The following is a 20,244-nucleotide window of genomic DNA, read 5'->3' on the forward strand; positions in this document are numbered from 1 at the left end:
TAGACCAGGATTTGACGCCTCAGACGTTGATGGGCACTGGGCGGGCAGGTGCACGTGACAGAAGGAACCAGAGCAAAAGTCCGGCCCCCGGGTGAGCGGGAGGGGCCCACATGCAGCTCCTGGGGGGTTGTTACCACTCACAGAGGGCAGGTCCGTAATTGAAGAGAAGACGGAAACCCGAAATATTTGTGTCACGTCTGACTCGGCAGCAAATTTCAGATGCTTTTAAGTGCTGTGTGGGCAGGACAAGGCTAGAGGTGGGGCCTCAGCCATCAGTCTGCAGTTGGGGGTCACCTGGCAGGTGGCTGGTGTCTCTCCTGGGCTCTGGGGCCCTGGACTCATTCAGGGAAAATTCACATAGCATAGGATCAACGGTTTTCGGTGCGCGATTCAGTGACGTCTGGTACATTCACAATGCTGTGCGACCGTCACCTCATCAAGTTCCAGCACATTCCATCTCCCTAAAAAGTAACCCCGGCCTCATCAGCTGTCCCCCCAACCCCCGGCCCCCACGAGCCCCCTTCCCGTCCGTGGACGGGCCTGTTCTGGACGTTTCACGCACGTGGACTCACACCCCGTGTGGCCTCTCGTGTCTGGTTCCCTCCCTGAGCGTCGTGTGTTCGGGGTCCGTTCCTGGGGGGCAGCGGGGTGGGCGCCTCGCTCCTGCTCGCGGCCGGGTGACCTTCCGGTGCGTGAGGGACACATATCCCTTCACCCATCCATGGACACGGCGTGTTTCCACTTTGTGGCTACTGTGAATCATATCACACTGGGGTGTAGGTTTTTTTTTGTAAGCTTATTTATTTTTTGGCAGAGGGAGAGACAGAGAGAGAGAGAGAGAGAGAGAGAGAGAGAATCCTAAGCAGGCTCCATGCTGTCAGCATAGAGCCCGACACCAGGGCTCGAACCTACGAACCGAACCGTGAGATCCTGACCTGAGCTGAAGTCAAGAGTCACGCTTAACTGACTGAACCCCCGTCCCCCCAGGCACCCCTGCAGTGTGGGTGTTTGTGTGGACGCACGCGTTCATTTCCTTTGTGTCTGCTCCAGTTTGACCTTTGACCTGTATGACCCCAAAGCAACTTCCCGTTCATCCTTCCCCTCCCAGACCCGCCACCGCGCCTGGATGTTCTGTGAGTGGGGGGAGGGGGGGCAGGAAAGGAAGAGGAACAGACAGAGGGAGCGAAGGGCTTTGAAAAGGAAAGGAGGAAACATTCCATCGCCCTCCTCTCCCCACGGCTCTGGCTCTGGCTCCCCGTTGGGCTGAGCCCGCACTGCTGAGTTGCAGAGGTGAATTAGCGCTTCCCTGAGTCAGCACGCCCTGCAGCGAGGGCCTCTGGCGGCCCCGGGCTCTCTGCAGACCTTCTGCCTCCCGGAATGGAGTATTTCGCCGGGAGCGAAGGAGCCGGGGCGCCTGGGTCCCATGCACCGGCGTTGAGCGCCCCAAAGCGGTCCAGGCGTTGCCAGGAAAAAACCGCCTGGTTTTGCAAATCCATGCCCGGCCAAGCATCAAGGGCCACAAACGCACGGTCGGTGGCGTTACTTTAAAAGACACCCAGGGACTCCCCCGACTGACCGCCCCCCCCCCCCAGTCTTGTCCATGCTGTTTGTTTGCACGCCGCGCTCCGGTGACTGATACCTGCTCTCTGCTGGGTCCGCAGGCCACTCCCGGAAGAGACAGGGATGGACCCGCTTGGCAGCCCCACGGAAGACACGTCCTGTAAGTTTCCACGGGCGCAAAAACAGGCACGCTGTTTCCAGGTCCCGCTCTGCCTGAGGCCGTAGCTGTCGAAATGTCCGAGGCGGACCGTCAGGGAAGGGGGGCCTTCTGCGCGAGGCCTGGAGGGAAAGCGACCATCGGGGGTGCGGGGGGGGGGGGGAGATGCGCGGCCGAGTCATGTGGTGTTGCTGTGTACCCTTCAGCTGGTTGCCCGGCCTCTCTGTGCCTCCTAGTCCTTATTATTAAATGCAGGTCGTGAGCTCCTGCCAGGATTAAATGAGGTGACATGTGTTAAGTGCCCCGGGGGCGCCAGGCGCAAAGTCAGCCCTGGAGGGCTCTGCTGTCCTAAGCGCTCAGGAAGGCTCACGGCTCTGAGGACCCAAAGCCCCAGAATTTGGGGACAGGGGGTCCAGGACAGCCAGAGGAACTGTCCTGAACATGTGTTCTCCTCAGTGGCATCCCCTCATGTGGTCTTGCGGGGGGGGGGGGGGGCCCACTCTGCCTGCGTCTCCCCCATGCACTGACCAGAGAGGGACAGCCGCACCCCTGGTATCACACAGCAGTAAGAGCTAAGACCAGCTCGTCCCAGCTTTCTGGGGCCACTCAGGATGGTTGGTCCCCCTAGAGTACTGGGCCTGCTTCTGACCTGAGCACGTGGACTCTGCCTGTTGTTGTCACCCCCAGAGGGTGATCTTGGGCGAGTCCCCTGACTGTGTTGGAGCTCTGTTTCCTACCTCTGCAAAACGAGAGGTGTGCGATAACCATACCCCTCTTCCTAGGTGTGACTGGTTGAATCGCAGCCCCCAAAGCATATCCAGATCCTAATCCTGGACTCTGTGAATGTCCCCTCACATGGCAGAAGGGACTTCACAAATGACATTTAGTTAAGGAGATGGAGAGACTTGGTGGGCAATTTTATGTGTCCACTTGGCTGGGCCACAGTACCCAGAGATGTGGTCAAGCATTATTCTAGAGGTTTCCATTGAGAGTCACTCTTTCAATGAGATTCACGTTTAAATGACTAGACTCTGAGTAGAGTAGATTGCATTCCCTAATATGGGTGGGTCTCATCTAATCAGTTGAGGGCCATAAGAGGAAGAAGACTCAGGGCAAAATTCCTCTTCAGCTGTGAACACGTGAAACCCCGGCAGGTTATTTGCTTCCAAAATATGATGGTGGGACAGGCATGGGATAGATGTCCTCGTTCCGAAAAGCAGAAACAGGAGGAAAGAAAGGGATCGTCAGTCCCAGCAAGTCTGAAATTTGGCAGGACAAATTCCATCAGATTTTTTTTTTTTTTAGTGAAAATTCTATTCGATTTTCTTTATTTTTTTTTTAATTTTTTTTTCAACGTTTATTTATTTTTGGGACAGAGAGAGACAGAGCATGAACGGGGGAGGGGCAGAGAGAGAGGGAGACACAGAATCGGAAACAGGCTCCAGGCTCTGAGCCATCAGCCCAGAGCCCGACACGGGGCTCGAACTCCCGGACCGCGAGATCGTGACCTGGCTGAAGTCGGACGCTTAACCGACTGCGCCACCCAGGCACCCCTCTTTATTTATTTTTGAGAGAGAGAGAGAGAGAGAGGGACAGTGCAAGTATGGGAGGGGCAGAAAGAGAGAGAGAGAGAGACAGAATCCCAGGCTCCAGGCTGTCAGCACCGAGCCTGACACGGGGCTCAAACTCACGAACCGTGAGATCATGACCTGAGCCGAAACCAAGAGTCAGACGCTTAGCCGACTGAGCCCCGCCCCCGCCAGGTGCCCCATGACTATTTTGTTTTTACCGTTTTCTGCAAAAGCACACATTTATATCCCAGTGTGTGTCCTGAGGCGGTCACCTCTGACCCGTGGTTTAGGGCTGGAGAAATTCAAAGACAAAAAGGGGAAGGAGCTTGTCCGTTGAATTACGTGTGGATGGATGTCTTCATCCGGCGAGAGAGGGGCAGGGCTCTCCTATTGGCTCATTTATTTTGTCCTCACTGTCCACCGATGATTCCGTCCGCTGACGATTCTGGGGGAGAGTTCCCAAGGTCTCTGGAAGAACAACCTGTCTCCCTTGAGCTGGCTCGGGGGCATCTGGGGGCTTACCCCCCGTAAGGCAACCTCCGTCAGGGGCTAGCCCTGCTCAGCTAGCTGTCGGATCAGCTTTAACCCCTTGGAGGCAGCCTGGGGCGGGGGGGGGAGACCACCTCATACAAGGAGACCAGAGTTTCAGCTGAGAGTCTTCAGGAAAAAGCAGTTCAAACCATGAGGCATACCCACTCTGACCAGCTCCAGAGAGATCCCTCTGTGCCTCAGTTTGCTCACCCGGTAAAAGGGACAATAACAGAACTCGCCTTGTGCGGATATCGCCAAGTCGAAACAGGAAAGCGCTTGTGGGGGGGGGGGGCGGGTAGCTGCGAAGAGGGCCTGGCCCGTGCGATGTGATCGGTAAACTTCAGCGATTACGGAGGTGAACATCACTGAGAGCTGAAAAGCAGACCGTGGGTGTCCTCTGCCAGCCCCATCCGGAAGGCAACAGTGATCGCAGGTGTCGGCAGGCCCACCGTCTAGAGCCGGGCGGGCCCTCCGTGTGACCCTGACCTGACTCACCGTTGCGAGTCTCACCTAGCGGCCGGTAAAAATTAAGTCAGTCTCCGTCTGCGGGGTCACAGAGCCGGGAAGCAGCGAGGTCCAGGCGCCCGCCCTTGACGTCCAGGCGGCAAGGGCGCGGCATGAACCTGTCCGGAAGGGATGTCGCCTGACTTGCAACCACATGGTGGGGCAGACCTCTCACCGGGTCAGGAACCGGGCAGGGGGAGCAAGGAGGAAGAAGCCACAGTTGTTTTGTTCTCCCGTTTTCCAAACAGCCCCTCCCAACACGTTGAACTTCAACGGAGCTCATCGTAAGCGGAAGACACTGGTCGCCCCCGAGATCAACATTTCGCTGGATCAGAGCGAGGGCTCCCTGCTGTCCGACGACTTCCTGGACACCCCTGATGACCTCGATATCAACGTGGACGACATCGAGACCCCGGACGAGACCGACTCGCTGGAGTTTCTGGGAAATGGCAATGAGCTGGAGTGGGAAGGTGAGGCCCAGGGCTGCTCCCCACGGGCTCAGCTGGGACAGGGGCTCCAACCCAGGGCTCATGGAACCGCCCCGGGAGGGTCCCTCCTCCGCTGCGACCCCACACCCGTTTTTCTGGAGGACTTGAGGGTTTTTCCAGGGGGCGTGGCTCTCCCGTGATTCTCAAAGGTGACCACGTCCGAAATGAAGTGCCTCCAACTCATGGCACAGCTGTCTGGGGAGCATGTATTGGGGAGCAGATCTTGACTGGGGTGCGGGGTGGGTGGCGGGGATGTGGCAGGAAGAGGGGGTGCCCAGCCCCAAGCACGGTCGCCAGAGAGACAGACGCGAGGCACCAAAGCCAAAACGCACAAGCTGATCGCCCCTGGTGCTCAGGGCTGTGAGGGAAGCAAGGTGAGATGTTGGGACGGGGCAGAGGGGCTCACCCGAGGGGCGGTCCTGCCCCAGGGGACACAGGGCCGTGTCTGGGGACGTCTGGGGCCGTCGCACTGGGGCTGCTCCTGGCACTGAGTGGGGCGGCCAGGATGCCCGCCCGGGACGCCCCGAACGTGTGCAGTGCTGAGACGGGGAGGGATCGGCGTTACCTGTTTAGCTGTTGGCTGGAACTCGGCCTCGAAGCCACCCGGCCCTCGGCGGGCTGGAGGGAGGGAGGGAGGGAGGGAGGGAGTTTCCACCCCTGATCCAATCGCCCTGTCGTCACGGGTCTACCCCGTTTTTCTATTTCTTCCTGAGTCAGTTCTGGTGGTTTGTGCGTTTCTTAGAATTTAATTTTTTTTTTTTAACGTTTATTTATTTTTGAGACAGAGAGAGACAGAGTGTGAATAGGGGAGGGGCAGAGAGAGAGGGAGACACAGAATCTGAAACAGGCTCCAGGCTCTGAGCGGTCAGCACAGAGCCCGACGCGGGGCTCGAACTCACGGACCGTGAGATCATGACCTGAGCCGAAGTCAGACGCTTAACCGACTGAGCCACCCAGGCGCCCCGCGTTTCTTAGAATTTAGCCGTTTCGTCTAGGCCACCCGACACGTGTGCGGTGATTTGTGGGATTCTCTCGTCATTGTGTTTATTCCTGTCGCCCCAGAGGGGTTTTAGATGGGCCTCTGGCGGCTGAGGTAGGGGACGCGCCGGAAGGAGGGGTCAGGGCTGGATGAAACACGAGAGGCGGAGGAGGACCGGGCCATGGAGAGCCGCGTGTGTCGCTAGGGGCCGGGCAAGCGTGCAGGGGGTCCCGGTGCCAGGCCGCATCGTCTCTCCGTGTGCCAGGCTCCAAGGAGGGCACAGAATGAGAGCGCCCGTGCCCTTGAGCGCCCTCGCGGTTTGATGAAGCAGACAGACACGTTCACAGGCTCCGAGCCCCAAGCCCACAGAGTGGTCTAGGAAGCCAGGCTTTCTGGAGAAGGTGGCATTTGAGCCGGGCCGTGAAGGGAGAGCGGGGAGAGGGGGGGAAGTGGACGAGCAGGGCCTCTGGGCGGGGAGAAGCACGTGGGCAAGGTCACAGGGGAAGCAGGAGGGTCACGCGTCCACAGGCAGCGGAGGCAGAGGGGGCCGGGGCGGGAGGCTGGGACCCAACGTCTGGACTGAGACGTCCCTTCTGCTCCCCCCCCCCCCGGCTGGCTTCCAGATGACACCCCGGTGGCCGCCGCGAAGAACATGCCCGGTGACAGCGCAGATCTGTTCGGGGACGGCGCAGTGGAGGACGGCGGTGCCACCAACGGGCGCCTCTGGCGGACGGTGATCATCGGAGAACAAGAACACCGGATTGACCTGCACATGATCCGACCCTACATGAGGGTAGTGACCCACGGAGGTGAGACCACACCCCGCGAGCCCCCCCTGGCTCCAGCCGGGCCGGCCGGCGGTCATCAGAGGCTCCCTCTGAAGCTCAGTCTCTTCATCCGAGACACAGGGGCGTTAAGCCCGGTGTCCCCATCAAAGGCAGGCCGATCAGGGGTCTGCGGCTCCCCAAGAGCTCCCATGACTCAGAGCCGTGCCCTCCGGGAAGGAAGGGGCTGGCTGGCGAGGGGGTGGGAGCCCGGGGGGGAGCCCGGGGCAGCTCGGAGCGCGAGCCACTCACCGGCCGCCTCTCCCCAGGGTACTACGGCGAGGGTCTCAACGCCATCATCGTGTTCGCTGCCTGCTTCCTCCCGGACAGCAGCTCCCCCGACTACCACTACATCATGGAGAACCTCTTCCTGTAAGTGGCCCGCCCGCCCGCTGCGCCCCGTGCCCATGGCTCCAAGAGCCCCAGCCCGTGGGCTGGACCAGGCTCCCGGGACCACCCCCTCGTCACTCCCACTTACTGAGCCTTTACTCTTTGGCGGCCCGCGAGGCCACGCGCTTCACGTGTGGAAACGCAGTCCACGCTCCGGGCAACCCTGTGGGGCGGACACCTCCTCCTACAGGTGCAGCCCCCAACACACAGACGGGTTCAGTCACTTGCCCAAGGACACAGGGGTGCAGCTTCATAACGATGGAGTAACGCACCTGGCAGGTGTCAGAAAGAGCTCAGTAAACGTGATCTACTTCTGTTCTAGTGATTATGGAGGTTTCCTTCTGACTCGGTGGGGCTCCGGTGCCCGGTGGTTCAGAGGACGAGGAGGCACCTGGGGGAGGTCAGGGCAGGAAGGGGCCCCAGCATCCAGGGAGCCCAGCCTCCCCCCACCCCCCACCTTCAGGTGGGGAAGTAGAGGCTGAGACAGAGGAAAAGGTTTTCTGGGGCTCCAGGGTGGCTCAGGTCATGAACTCGCGGCTCGCCAGTTCAAGCCCCACGTCGGGCTCCGCGCTCACAGCGTGGAGCCCACTTTGGACCCTCTGTCCACCTCCCTCTCTGCCCCTCCCCTGCTCGCTCTCTCTCTGTCAAAATAAACAGACATTTAAAAAAATAATAACAACAGTAAACAAAAAGAAAAGAGTTTCTAAAGTCGCTCAGGGAGAGACGGGGCCGGGCCGGGACCCCGGACCCGTAACGTCTGGTGCGGTGGGCCGTCCACTGTGGGTGCCCGTTCCCCGGCCGTCCCCGGGGCCGTTGGGACCCCCTCTCCGGATTAACGGAGACGCTAGATGCTGTCGTGCGCGTAAAACCCTTGGCGCCTAATAAGTGCTTAGTGAAATGGTGACCCCTGCTATCCCTAGGCCCACGGACACTAACTTGGGGTGGGCTGGGGTCTGCAGCCACGCCACCCCGAGCAGGCGGGGCTGGCCCAGCACGGCAGGGGGCAGCAAAGAGCACCGTGGGCGCCCCGTCCCTTGGACGCGGGGCGGGGCTTCCTAACTCTGGCCCCCCTGCCGGGCCCCCCCACCTCTTCCGCACACGTGACCAGGTACGTCATCAGCAGTCTGGAGCTGCTGGTGGCCGAGGACTACATGATCGTCTACCTGAACGGCGCCACCCCCCGGCGGAGGATGCCTGGCATCGGCTGGCTGAAGAAGTGTTATCAGATGATCGACAGGAGGTGAGTGCGTGGGCGGAAGGGCCCGGGAGGGAGGGGTTTTCACCCCCGCGGAGCAGGGGACCCCGGAGCCCTCCCCTCCCCCCCCCCCGAAGGCGGCGTGGCCGTCGGACAAACGACCTCAGACCTCAGACCGGATGGTTGAGCGGACTTGATCGGCTCCTGAGTCTGTTCCGTTCGTCTCCTGGCTCCTGGGGGGGGGGGGGGGGGGGGGCCACCGGCCGTCCTTGGCACCACCGCCCCCCCAGCTTGGAGGCGCGCCGCCCCCGTCGTGGTCACGCGGCCTTTCCCCGTGTGTCTGCGTCCAAACGTCCCCTCTTTATAAGGACACCAGTGATTGGATTACGTCCCATCCTGCCCTGGTGTGACTTTTAGAGAATTATGTCGGCCATGACCTTATTTTCTAAACGATGTCCCCGTTCTGAGGTCCAAGAGGTTAGGACTACAACATACAAATCTGGGGGGGGGGGGGGGGGGGGGAGACGCAGTTCAACGTGACCACAACAGGGGGTCAGAACCAGGGTGCCCCAGGACATCTTTCGGGGATGGGCCGGGCGGCCACGCAGTCAAGAGCTCAGGCCCTGAATGAAGTGACACCTGGGGCTAGAGGTCAGCGTGGCCCCCACAAACCCCGCAAAGGGGGCTCGGCCTTCCGGACCCCCCCCCCCCCAGCCTGGATGTGCCCGCCGGGAGCCCCTCCCTCCCCAGGGCCCGCTGCTCTGCTTCCCCCCCGCAGATTGCGGAAGAACCTGAAGTCGCTGATCATTGTGCACCCGTCCTGGTTCATCCGCACGGTGCTGGCGGTGTCCCGGCCTTTCATCAGGTGAGGCCACGGCCGGGGCGGGCTCGCGCGTCTTTGTTGGGAATCCGAATCTTCCAGCTTCTCTGTGTCGGATGCGGACCTTGGCCTCAAGCTGTTTAAATCATGTGCGTTGTTAGTATTAAGGGACGAACACAGGAAAAATATTAGCAAAGCAGCTGTCCCATCCTAAACGCCGGATACCTCGTAACGTGACAGCCACCACCGGAGAGGCTGACGCTGTCACGCCCGTCGCGTGGATGAGGGATCTGGGGCTCAGAAGGGTCAAGGCACGCAGCCAGGGTCACACAGCCAGGTGCTCGCCCGCCACACTCCCCCCGCCCCGTCCACTCCAGAACCTGTGCGGGGACCATTAGGACGCCAAGAGGGTCTGACCCGCTCCCGGCAATAATGTCACGAGCCACGTGTGCCTTGGGGGATCCTCGAGACCACCCGCAGGTTTGACGAGTCACTGGAAGGACTCCCAGAGCTCAGAAAAGCTACAGAGGAAGGACCCGGGTTAAAGTTGGCGAAGCCCGAAGGTGCATACGGAGGTCCCAGGTGGGCAGTTGTCCCCTCCCCGGGGGTGGTAGCAAAAGCCGTTAATTGTCCCTGCGAAGATGTGTGACAGCATACAGGAAGGTCCACCAACCGGGAAGCTCACCTTGCTGTCTAGGGTTTCACTGTGGTTTGGCCACATGGGGACCGAGTAGCCAGGGGGCTGACCTTAGTCTCCGACTTGAGCCGCCCCAGACGTCACGCCAATGTGACTTGCCCAAGATCTGCACCATAAACCACATCTTTTTAAGTATATATATATTTTTTTTTCAGTGTTCGTTTTGAGAGAGAGAGAGAGGTAGCGTGAGTGGGGGAAGGGCAGAGAGAGGGGAGAGAAAGGATCCCAAGCAGGCTCCATGCTGTCGGCACAGAGCCGGATGTTGGGCTCGAACCCACGTACTGTGAGATCATGACCTGAGCCGAAACCAAGAGTCGGACACTTAATGGACTGAGCCACCCAGGCGCCCCGAGAGAGAGAAAGAGAGAGAGAAAACCCTAAGCAGTCTCTGTGCCCAGCCTGACTCGGGGCTCGGTCTCGTGACGGTGAGATCGCCACCTGAGCCAAAATCAGGAGTCAGACGCTTAAGGGACTGAGCCACCCAGGCGCCCCCTGAATGTACATTTAATTTGACGTGATTCAGAGCGTTGAATCGAATCCAGATCCTTCGGGGGAGCCTGGTGGGCTCATTCAGGAGAACACGCAGCTCTTGATCTCAGGGTCCTTGAGTTCGAGCCCCAGGTTGGCAGTACAGATTGCTTAAATACATATACTTAAAAAAAGAAAGGAAGGAAGGAAGGAAAGAAGGAAGGAGGGAGGGAGGGAGAGAAGGAGGAAGGGGAGGGAAGGAAGGAAGGAGGGAGGAGGGAAGGAAGGAAGGAAGCTCACGCTTTGTCTCACTGTTTCTCAAAAATAAATGTATAAAAAATATTTTACAAAATGTGACTTGCCCTGCATGAAAGCAGTTAGATTTGCTCGTAACACCACACATGGCCGCTTTGTGACGCCCCGTGGGGAGCGTCTGTCATGCCTAATCACTTACCGTCGGCCTTTCTGCCAAGCAGCTGCTTTATTTTTCCCATTAGGGACGCTGTGTGTCATTCATTCCTCATGTGTCTCCCTTTGCATCGGACGCCGGAAAGCCTGAGCCGAGTTTTAATCTGACCTCCCGACGTAGATACGAAACGTCTCAACATGCTTTTTAAAATTTTTTTTTCAACGTTTATTTATTTTTGGGACAGAGAGAGACAGAGCATGAACGGGGGAGGGGCAGAGAGAGCGGGAGACACAGAATCGGAAACAGGCTCCAGGCTCCGAGCCCTCAGCCCAGAGCCGTCGGGGGGCTCGAACTCACGCGAGATCGTGAACTCACGGACCGCGAGATCGTGACCCGGCTGAAGTCGGACGCTTAACCGACTGCGCCACCCAGGCGCCCCTCAACACGCTTTTGTAGACCCCTGACTCCGTCTTACCTTTTTTCTTTTTTTTTTTTTTTTTTACCGTTAACTCGATTATTTTATCGTTTGCTGTCGTGCCGTATCCTCTCGGCCTTCTGTTTGTCATTTAGAAAAACGACGCGACTTTCAAAAAAGCTTTTAAAAACTTGTTCCGATGCTGCTTTATTTTTGAAGAGACAGAGTGCGAGCGGGGGAGGGGCAGAGAGAGAGGGAGCCGGGGCCTCGGAAGCAGGTTCCGAGCTGTGGGCGCAGAGCCCGACGTGGGGCCTGGTCTCCCCGACTGTGGGATCGCGACCTGAGCCGAAGTCGTCCGCTCAACCGACTGAGCCGCCCGCCCGCCCAGGGGGCCCTCGAAAAAAACTTATTTTATGCTTCAGCTAAATTAGGTTTAAGTTAGATTTTTTAAATTAATAGTAACCGCGAGTTCAAAGCCACACGCTGGTGACAGAGCCCCGCGTGGCAGCAGACAGCCTGGCTCCGGGTGCGGACCGAGAGAGGCCGCTCTTTCTGAGAGGACGGGCTGTGAGTCTCTGTGCCCTCGCGCGCCCCGGGCCTGGACTTCACGCATGTCCCTCCTTGTCCCACCAGCGTCAAATTCATCAACAAGATCCAGTACGTGCACAGCTTGGAAGATCTGGAACAGCTCATCCCCATGGAACACGTGCAGATCCCCGAGTGCGTGCTACAGTGAGTGTCCCCGTGCCGTGGGGGCGCCCCCTCCCCCGGCCCCAGCGCGCCCAGGCTCCGCGCCTCCCCTCTCGGGGGCCCGAGAACCGGATGCTGGACGTGAGTGGGAGCAGCAGACCCGGGGAGACACGGTGAAACAAGCCCACGTGAGATCGGAGAACACGTGGGCCCGGGCATCTCAGCGCAGGGCGGGGCCGGCCAGCCTTGGCCCACAGCTTGTTGTACAAATAAAGTTTTATTGGCACACGGCCCCGCCCATCCATGGCTGCCTTCGAGCCGCATCGGAATTGAGCAGCTGTGGCGGAAACCGGCCTACGAAGTCGAAAATATTTACGCCCTGACAGGAGGGGGGGGGGGCGGGGGGGGGGGCGCGTGTAGACCGACCCACGTCCGCGAGGGGGTTGCTTTACAATGACCCCGTTCAATTGCTGGTGCCTGATGAGGCACAGAAACTAATCGGCTGAGCCGTGTCTATACCAGATGCTGGACGAGGCCAGCGGAGTCACTGCCGGAAACGCGAAAAAGACCGTCGGCCCGTCAGTCCCGGCTGCCTTTCTGCGCCCAAGGCTGGCGCGAACTCGGACGTGACAAGGAGACTGTGTCTCCGTTCCCAGAAGGGAAGGGGTCCCCAGGTAGCGCACCTGTGGGGGAGGCGGGCGTCTGAGGAGTTGTACTTTCTGTCTTCCAGGTACGAAGAGGAAAGGCTCAAGGCCAGGAGAGAGAGGTGTGTACAGAGTGCCTCGGGGCGGGGGCTGGGCCGGGCCCACCTTGGCGGGGGGCGGGTGCGGGTAACAGGTGGCTTTGGCCCAGCAGGGGCCAATGACGCCCTCGCGTGTGTTGAGGGCTTTGAGTCAGACCGCGGTTCGAATCCGCTCCGTCACGGATAGGCGAGCAAAGAGTTCACAGCCACCGTGGGGGCTACTCTGAGGAATGAGGACAAGGGGACCCCCCGGGCGGAAAGTGGCTCACAGTAATCGCGGTAAAATCGAGTCATCCGCTGACAGAGGGGGCACAGGTTCTGTTCTCGGCCCCGACAGCCCCAGGAATGCCCCTTCACTAACCTCCTGGTTCGGTTTTCGTTGGTGGCGTCAGCAGGGGTGGCCGTCACGGGACCTCAGGGCGATCGCGGCCCCACCCAGTTACGAGGCCCTCATGCCGTCCCCCGGATACGTTCATATTCCACCCCCACCCCCCGGAGCTGGGCCGGGCCAGGATTCCCGACAGCATCTTGCAGCCCAGGAATCCGAGGCTCAGAGAGGCACGGCACCTGCCCCAGGCCACACAGCAAGCCTGGGGGAGGGTTGGGGCTTGGGGGGGTCGAGAGCGTCTATCACTGCCAGGCCCCGTGCCAGCCTCCTCCGGGGAGACAGGTGAAAAAGACAAGAGTCCTGGTCCGGGGGGCTCCAAGTGGCAGAGGAGAGGGGCGCGTCACCGAGTGAGGAAAGCGGGTCCCGGGCAGGGCGGGTGATGTGGGCAGATGAGCCACATAGCGAGCAGCGCCGTGGAGGCTCCGGACGGCGTCACGTACTGATGATGGGCCGCGGGCGCCAGGGAGGGAGGCCGAGGGCGGGCAGGACGCCCCGTCTCGTGCGTGGCCCCCCGCGTCCGCCCGCGTGGTGGCAGGTGGCAGGGGTCCTTCCTTCCCGAGGCCGAGTAATATTCCCACGCGTGGACGGACCACGTTGTGTTTGTCCTTCATCCACGGAGGGACGTGGGTTTGCTGAGGCTGCTGGGAGTCGTGCCGCTGCGGACACGGGCCGCGAACACCCAGCTGAGTCCCCGCGTTCCCGAAGTGGGGTTCCGGGAGCACGTGGAGATGCTGCCTTGAACGTTTTGCAGAACCGCCACGCTGTCCCCGGGGCACGTGGGCCACCCCATGCCCCCCCCCCCCCCGCAGGACAAGGGCTCCCCCTCCCCCTCCCGTGTCCTCATCAGTTGTAGTTCTGTTTTCGAGACAGTAGCCGCTGCTGGGTGGGAAGTAGAGATGTCTGTCTGTCTGTCTGTCTGCACTTTTTCCCCTTCCTTTCTTCCCCTCCCCTTCTCCATCTCTCGCTCTCCCTCTCTCTCTCTCTCTATCTCTCCCTGTCTCTGCCTCTGTGTATGTCTCTCCCTGTCTCTCCCTGTCTTTCTCTCTCTCTGCCTCGGCCTCTCTTTGGCCTCCCAGTCTTAGCTGCGGAGGCACGGAGACCGGCACCGCAAGCCGGAATCAGGGCACAGGGGACCGTGTCCAAGGGGCGAGGACCGGTGCCTCCGGGCTGACAGCTGAGAGGAACGTTCGGGGTCTTTCCCCCTTCCCGTCCTGTCCCCGCTCGTGCCCCCTTCCCCATGGTCGTCTCCGCCGTCATTAACCCCTGGGTTGACCTCTGTGCCCTCGGGGCCCATCCAGGGGCAGCGAGACTCCCCCACGCCACCCTCCGAGGCCACGGCGGGCAGGTTCGTCACCCACGTCCTCTCTCTCCGTCCCCAGCGCCAGGCTGCAGCCCGAGTTCGTCCTGCCCAGGTCTGAGGACAAGCCGGAGGCGGTGCTGGCGGAGGACAGGTAACTGTGCAGGTGGCCACGGCGAGGGCGGCCGAGCCCACACGTCCGGTAAGAGTGACCACAACGCTCTCGTGACGAGGACAGCAGAGAGCGGGTGTGGATGGCCAGCACGACGCCGGCCCCATCCTGAATGCTCAGTCCCGGGGTCCCTCTTCCCTCCACCCCGGGCCGTCCCCACGGGACACCCGCAGAGGCCGGAATTCTATTTAAACCAACAGTCGGGCGCCTGGCGGTCGGTTGAGTGTGGAACCCTTGATCTCAGGGCTGTGAGTTCGAGCCCCACCGCGGGAGCAAAGATTACTTAAAAAAAATAAAAGCTTTACAGATAAATAAACAAATTAACCAACTGTCCATAAAATGTGAAAGTCTGCTCCTCTCTGGGGCTGGGCTGCCCGTGCCCGGCCTCGGGGACTCAGCACATGCCCGCCCACCGCCGGGCAAGCCCCCTGGATGGACAGCCCCAGCCCCGTCTCTTTTCCAGGGGCTTCTTCACCCTCTTTTTTTTTTAAGGTCATTTATTTATCTGCTGGGGGGGAGGGGCAGAGAGAGAATCCCAAGCCGGCTCCGTGCTGTCAGCGCAGAGCCTGACGTGGGGCTCGATCCTACCAGCCGTGAGATCATGACCCTGAGCCGAGATCAAACGTCAGGCACTTAACCGACTGAGCCCCCCGGGCGCCCCCCCGCGACGAACAGTTTTAAAGTGCATGTTCCAGTGGCCTTTCAGACCCTGGCAGAGTTGTTCGTGCAGCACCCCTCTCTAGTTCCAGAATTCTCTAGTTCCAGAATGTTCCATCACCCCGAACGGACCCCACACCCGATAAGCAGTTCCTCCCGTCACGCCCCCCGCTTTACTTTTCTGACGCCCAGCAGATACGGCCCCAAGCCCTGTGGCGCCTTGCCCCCCATGGGTAGAAAACACAGCGGGCTCTGCCCCCACCCCTGCCCCCCTCCCCTCTGCCCAGCCAGCCTGCCTCTTGCATTTGACCCTCGCGTAGCCTCTGTCTCCTGCCCTTGCGCCACGTGGGGACAGCGGCTGTGTCTGGGGCCATCCCCCCCCCCCCGCCCCCAGCGTCCAGGACTCAGGGACCGCGGGTAGCTGATGCGGCCGCGAGAGGGGTTCTGCTCTCCGGTGGAGGTTCTGGCTGGTGACCTTTCTGCACGTCCCCGTGGGCGGCCCCCACTCGCTTGGTACCAGCTCAAGGCGAGGCCGAGCCGGCCGCGTGGGGCTCGTGGCCAGATGCCAGGATTCCCCCCAAATAGGCAAATAACGCGACGGCTTCTCTCTTCACAGGCCTGCTCCAGCCACAGATCAGGAAACGAGGTAGGTGGGGAGCGGGGCCATCCCGGTGCCTGTGCCTCAGTGTCCCGAGTGGAGCCCAGCCGCGTGGGAACCGTTCGCCCCACGATTTACTGTTTGGGGGTCGAGGGCTACCGTCCTGGGGAGTCAGAGAGGCTTGGCTTGCCCGTCCCTGCGCAGCTCCGGGGGCGCCACCGACGTGATGCCCCAGAGCTAAGCCACGCGGCAGGCTTGACCGGAGCCGGGCCCCCAAAGCCCGGGCTTTGTAGCAGCCACGGGCGCGGCGTTTGCCCGCGGCCTGTCTCGGGGTCCCCGCCTGCTCCAGATGCCAGGAAAAGCCGCTCTGTGTGCTGGGGGTCATGGAGACCACCCTCAGGTTCAGGGGTTTGCTGGAAGTGCCCACAGAATTCAGCAAAGCTGTCTCGCTTACAGTTACGGTTTGATATGGTGGAGGGATGAGTACGGGTGAGAACGGGCGTCAGGAATGTGATGCCCGGGCCCGGAGCGGCCGGAGGTGAGCCTCCCGGTGTGGTCTCCCGGGGGGCTCATCCGGGCAGCCCTTAGCTCGCCCGGCAGCGTCCCCAACCAGGGACGCTACGCCCACGTCCAGGGTATTTCCCGGGGGCGGTCCCTTACGCTTGGCTAACCACTCCCGTGGCTGAGCTCGGTCTCCGCCGTCCCGAGGTCCCGCCGATACCCCCACCCTACATCCCGCTGTTAGCACACGACCCACGGTCCCCAGGGAAACAAAGACAGTCTTACCAGACGGGGCAGTCCGAGCGCTGGGGCTCCGGTAAGCACCCGACTTCGACTCAGGTCATGATCTCGAGGTCTGGGAGTTCGAGCCCCGCACCGGGCTCTGTGCTGACGGCTCGGAGCCTGGAGCCTGCTTCACATTCTGTGTCTCCCTCTCTCCCTGCCCCTCCCCGGCTCACGCTGTATCTCTCTCTCTCTCTCTCTCTCTCTCTCTCCAAAATAAATAAGCATTAAAAAAAATTCTTAGTCTAAATGGTCTTAGACCAGTACTGCCCCGGGCACACCGAGTGGAGGCAAGTTCTCGGTGCCTTTCTGACAAGATCGTCTCAATCCGAGTCTTCTGGGGGTGAGTTTCACCCACAGACACAGAACACACAAGGAAGTCCCGCACCATGAGCGAAAGCCAGCAGATTCGAGAAAAAGCAGAGTTAGACCCTCCCCTGAATCCTCAGGTAGGGGTGATGAATTAGGAGTGTTTAAAATTATTAAAGACCCCAAAGAAGAACTTGTAGGAAGCTACTGGGTGGACGCGCAGACAGATAGGTGGGTGAATAGGTGGGCGGAGGGAGGGACAGAAGGATGGGTGGCTGGGTTGAAGCTTCCCTCTGGTCCGACCGGTGACGTCGGCCTGGGGCCCATTCTCCTGAGGCACTGATTGAGGGGTCCCCTTTGGAAGCACACCTGGAAGGTGGGTGGCAGGCGGCAGACCTTGATGGGCTGGTCCCGCTCTTGCTGCCGAGGGCCCCCCAGAGCCGGGTCGGATCGTGCCGTCCACACATGCACGCGTTCCCCGCATTCTTTCTGTATTTTTTTAAGGATAATCGCGTATTTTATTTTTATTCATGTATTCGTTTTAACGCTTATTTGTTTTTGAGAGACAGAGCACAAGTGAGGGAAGGGCAGGGAGAGAGAGAGGGAGACACAGAATCGGAAGCAGGCTCCAGGCTCCGAGCCGTCAGCACAGAGCCCGACGCGGGGCTCGAACCCACGGACCGCAAGATCGTGACCTGAGCCGGCGTCGGTTGCTTAACCGACTGAGCCACCCAGGCGCCGCCCCCCACCCCCCCACTGCTGCCCGAGTTCTTTAAAAACAGTAACAACAGCCTGGCCTGTGTTTATCTCTCTCTAGCATGTCCTGAGGTGACAAGACTACAGAGAAGGACAAGACAGAAGATTCCAGATGGCAAGAAACCTCTGTCAGACGCCCTCTGGCCCTGGACCTCCTCCCCGCCTTGTCCTGACGCCCCTGTCTTTGGAGGGGGCCAGTCCCCGCCATCCACCTCTGAAACCCAGCATCCTTTTGAGCTGCTTGAAAACGTTTTTGTTTCGTTTTGTTTTCAAACAACGCGGTATGTTCCAGAAAAGGACCTGGTTCTCAGCCCTCCACACTCACGAGCTGGCGGCCGAGAAGAGGAAGACGGCCCAGGGCGTGGCCCGTGTGCCCTCGACGGCTTCAGAGACCCCCCCCTCCTCGCCCTCACCACCACCATCACTGCACAAAGTCCTAGCTCAAGACCCTTCTCTGGTTTGCCACCTGGCCCACCCCGGAGCCACGGTTGCCCGCCAGCTCCTTGGCCGGACCTGGACTCGTTCTTGTGCCCTTTCTCCTAGAACACCCCCTGCGGCCCTGGGCACGTGGCCCAGAAGCTCAGCCCCCCCAGCAGCGCCGTGCCCCGGGGACCTCCCGTCCCGGCACCTCATGGCTTTACACTTGACCAGCTCCCCTCGCCTTCATCTCCCAATCTTCTTTGGGATTAATGGAGTCCACGATGGCACACGCGAGCTGCTGAGAATCACCCCCGCCCCGCAGTTGCAAACCCGCCCCCCCTTCTAGAACATTCTCAAGCCCCTTTAATGGACGCCACACCACAGGGCAATCCTGATCAATACCTCCTACTGAGGGAATGAAGTGTCCCCGCTTTCCTGACCCCCCCCCCCCAACACAGGGTTGGGATGAGCCCCTCAGGTTCCCGCCATGGGAAACCGGCTCTGAACCGCGATACAGGAAGATACAGGTTTATTGCAGGTTTTGAGTGTTTCGAAGTTCACTTGGGAAGATAAATCCCAGTGGCCTGGATGCTCCGGAGACCTGCAGTCAAAGGAGGTAAATTTACCTTGGACAGAAGTCAGACTTTTCTAACGTGGTCCGCACGCCCATCAGGGTGGCCTTTAGAGGTAGTGAGTTCCCTGTCCGTGGAGGCATTTAAGAAAAGGCTGGAAAGTGCTTACAGAATGTTGTCCTCTGCGGTCCCCTCCGATCCTCAGAGTTTCTGTTTCTATGAATCTGAGCAAAAGTTGAGCAGGTACCTTCTCCAGGCCCCTCTTCCCGGCCCCGTCGCTGGCTTCTTAGCGGTCTAGTTCAAGTGCCCTGGGTATGAGGTTCTCGGCCTCAGGGGAGATGCTGGAGGCTTCTCGACCTGGGCGCATCGAGGTGTTTTGGGTTATTCTGATGCCGGGAGGGACTGGTGGTGTTTGGTGCTGAGGGAAGGGAACACCCGACGTTTTGCCCCGTGGGGGAGGCTCCTAAAGGTCCTGAACGTCATGGAGCCGTCCCACGTCCAACGCCAGAGGCTCTGCCTCGAAAAATGTGGAGTCTGGGAGCCATGTTGGGCCCCACATCTTCTGGGTCGGCGCAGCTCTGCCCCAGGAAGGCCGGGACGCCTGGGGGGGTTGGGGAGGGGGGTCTTACGTTTGTGTTTCTGCTGTGCTTCCCAAATGTCAAATAAAGGATGGGACCGTGTTCCGGGCCCAGGCGTGTCGCCCGGAGCCTGAGGCGGCCGAGGCCAGCGGATGGGCCTCTCCAGGCTGCCCTCCGACAGACCCCCACAGCCCCCTGTTCTGCCTGTCGCCTGCCCCTGCCCGGAGCACCTCCTTTTAGGAGGGTGCCCCAGGCGTCCCCGGGGCCGCCCCAAACTCCAGGCCCGGGAGGCGGGCCCTGCTTGCAGGGTCCACGTGGGGCCTCCACGAACACGGGGGAGGAGGCCGGAACCGGCCGCAGGCTGAGCGCTGGGAACTGAGGCCGTCCGCCCGGTGCGACAGTGCGTGCCTGCGGAGGCGACAGAGGGACGGACCGAGGCGGGCCCCAGCCCGCTGTGACGGGGCCTGCAGCCACGCAAGAAACCCCAACAGGGACCGGCTGGTTCCCCGCGGCCCGCCCGCCACCCCTCCGGACCACCAGCAGCCACGGACAACGGGCAAGCGGGGCCAGGGACCCCAGCTTGGCCGCCACAGCGGCCCCTCCAGGGTAGAGAGAGGCCCGGGAGGCCGTCCCCAGGCGGGAGAAGTCCCACGGCACGGCTCCCTCCACACGTGTCCACGCGGGTGGCCGTCCGCAGCTCCCAGCGGCTTCGCGAAAGATGCGTCTCGGGGGCAGTTCTGGCCAAGATGCAGTGGACCCCGAGCCCCCGTCGCGAAGGGACGCCGGGTTTCCCTCCTGTGACACGTGGGTCGTGTCCTCGGTCGTGGCTCACACGCTCATCCTAAGGACGGCCAGTGTTGTGGTTTTTACACCCAAAGTCGTCGTGACTCCCGTCGTGATGTTCAGACATGGTTTCCACGGGCTTTGGGGGATTTGTGTGGAAATAAAGAGGCAGCAGCTGAGAAGGGGGTCACTGGTGTCCACTTCCCCGAGGTGTGACGCTGGCCTGGGTCTGGACGCAGAGGGGCGACCTGGGGCAGCCGTGGCCCTGCCGCTCTTGCTTCCGGGGGGGCCCCCGGGGCCATCCCCAGGGCCCCTTCCGGATCTGCCTCTCTGTGACTCAAGTTCCCTTCCCGACACCAGTCCGCTCTGGAACCAAGCAGGGTTAGCAGGTGACAATGGTAATAGTTTAATTACTGTATGTATATAGACCATTATTGGTACTTCTGGAACAGAAGACTATTTCTACGCTCACACCGTTCCTGACACCGGAC

General features: G+C 60.6%; 1 protein-coding gene across 2 annotated transcripts in view; it reads left to right on the plus strand.

Annotated features, from left to right (window-relative positions):
- The window catches only part of ATCAY (ATCAY kinesin light chain interacting caytaxin), a 30,181-nt gene extending 11,736 nt beyond the window's left edge, over window positions 1-18,445 (plus strand). Inside the window, exons 3-13 of one of the 2 annotated variants that reach the window (XM_043586174.1) lie at window positions 1,662-1,720; window positions 4,572-4,793; window positions 6,414-6,599; window positions 6,884-6,986; window positions 8,113-8,244; window positions 8,978-9,064; window positions 11,642-11,740; window positions 12,429-12,464; window positions 14,208-14,279; window positions 15,571-15,600; window positions 17,462-18,445. In XM_043586174.1, the coding sequence (XP_043442109.1) occupies window positions 1,662-1,720; window positions 4,572-4,793; window positions 6,414-6,599; window positions 6,884-6,986; window positions 8,113-8,244; window positions 8,978-9,064; window positions 11,642-11,740; window positions 12,429-12,464; window positions 14,208-14,279; window positions 15,571-15,600; window positions 17,462-17,471 (1,036 nt within the window). In that variant the 3' untranslated portion in view covers window positions 17,472-18,445. Of the gene's footprint in view, window positions 1-1,661; window positions 1,721-4,571; window positions 4,794-6,413; window positions 6,600-6,883; window positions 6,987-8,112; window positions 8,245-8,977; window positions 9,065-10,681; window positions 10,793-11,641; window positions 11,741-12,428; window positions 12,465-14,207; window positions 14,280-15,570; window positions 15,601-17,461 lie in introns of those variants that run through there. The other variant, XM_043586175.1, reaches the window with a different exon arrangement.
- The last annotated feature ends 1,799 nt before the right edge of the window (window positions 18,446-20,244 follow it).

The sequence above is a fragment of the Prionailurus bengalensis genome, chromosome A2, assembly GCF_016509475.1.
Source record: "Prionailurus bengalensis isolate Pbe53 chromosome A2, Fcat_Pben_1.1_paternal_pri, whole genome shotgun sequence".
NCBI lineage: Eukaryota > Metazoa > Chordata > Mammalia > Carnivora > Felidae > Prionailurus > Prionailurus bengalensis.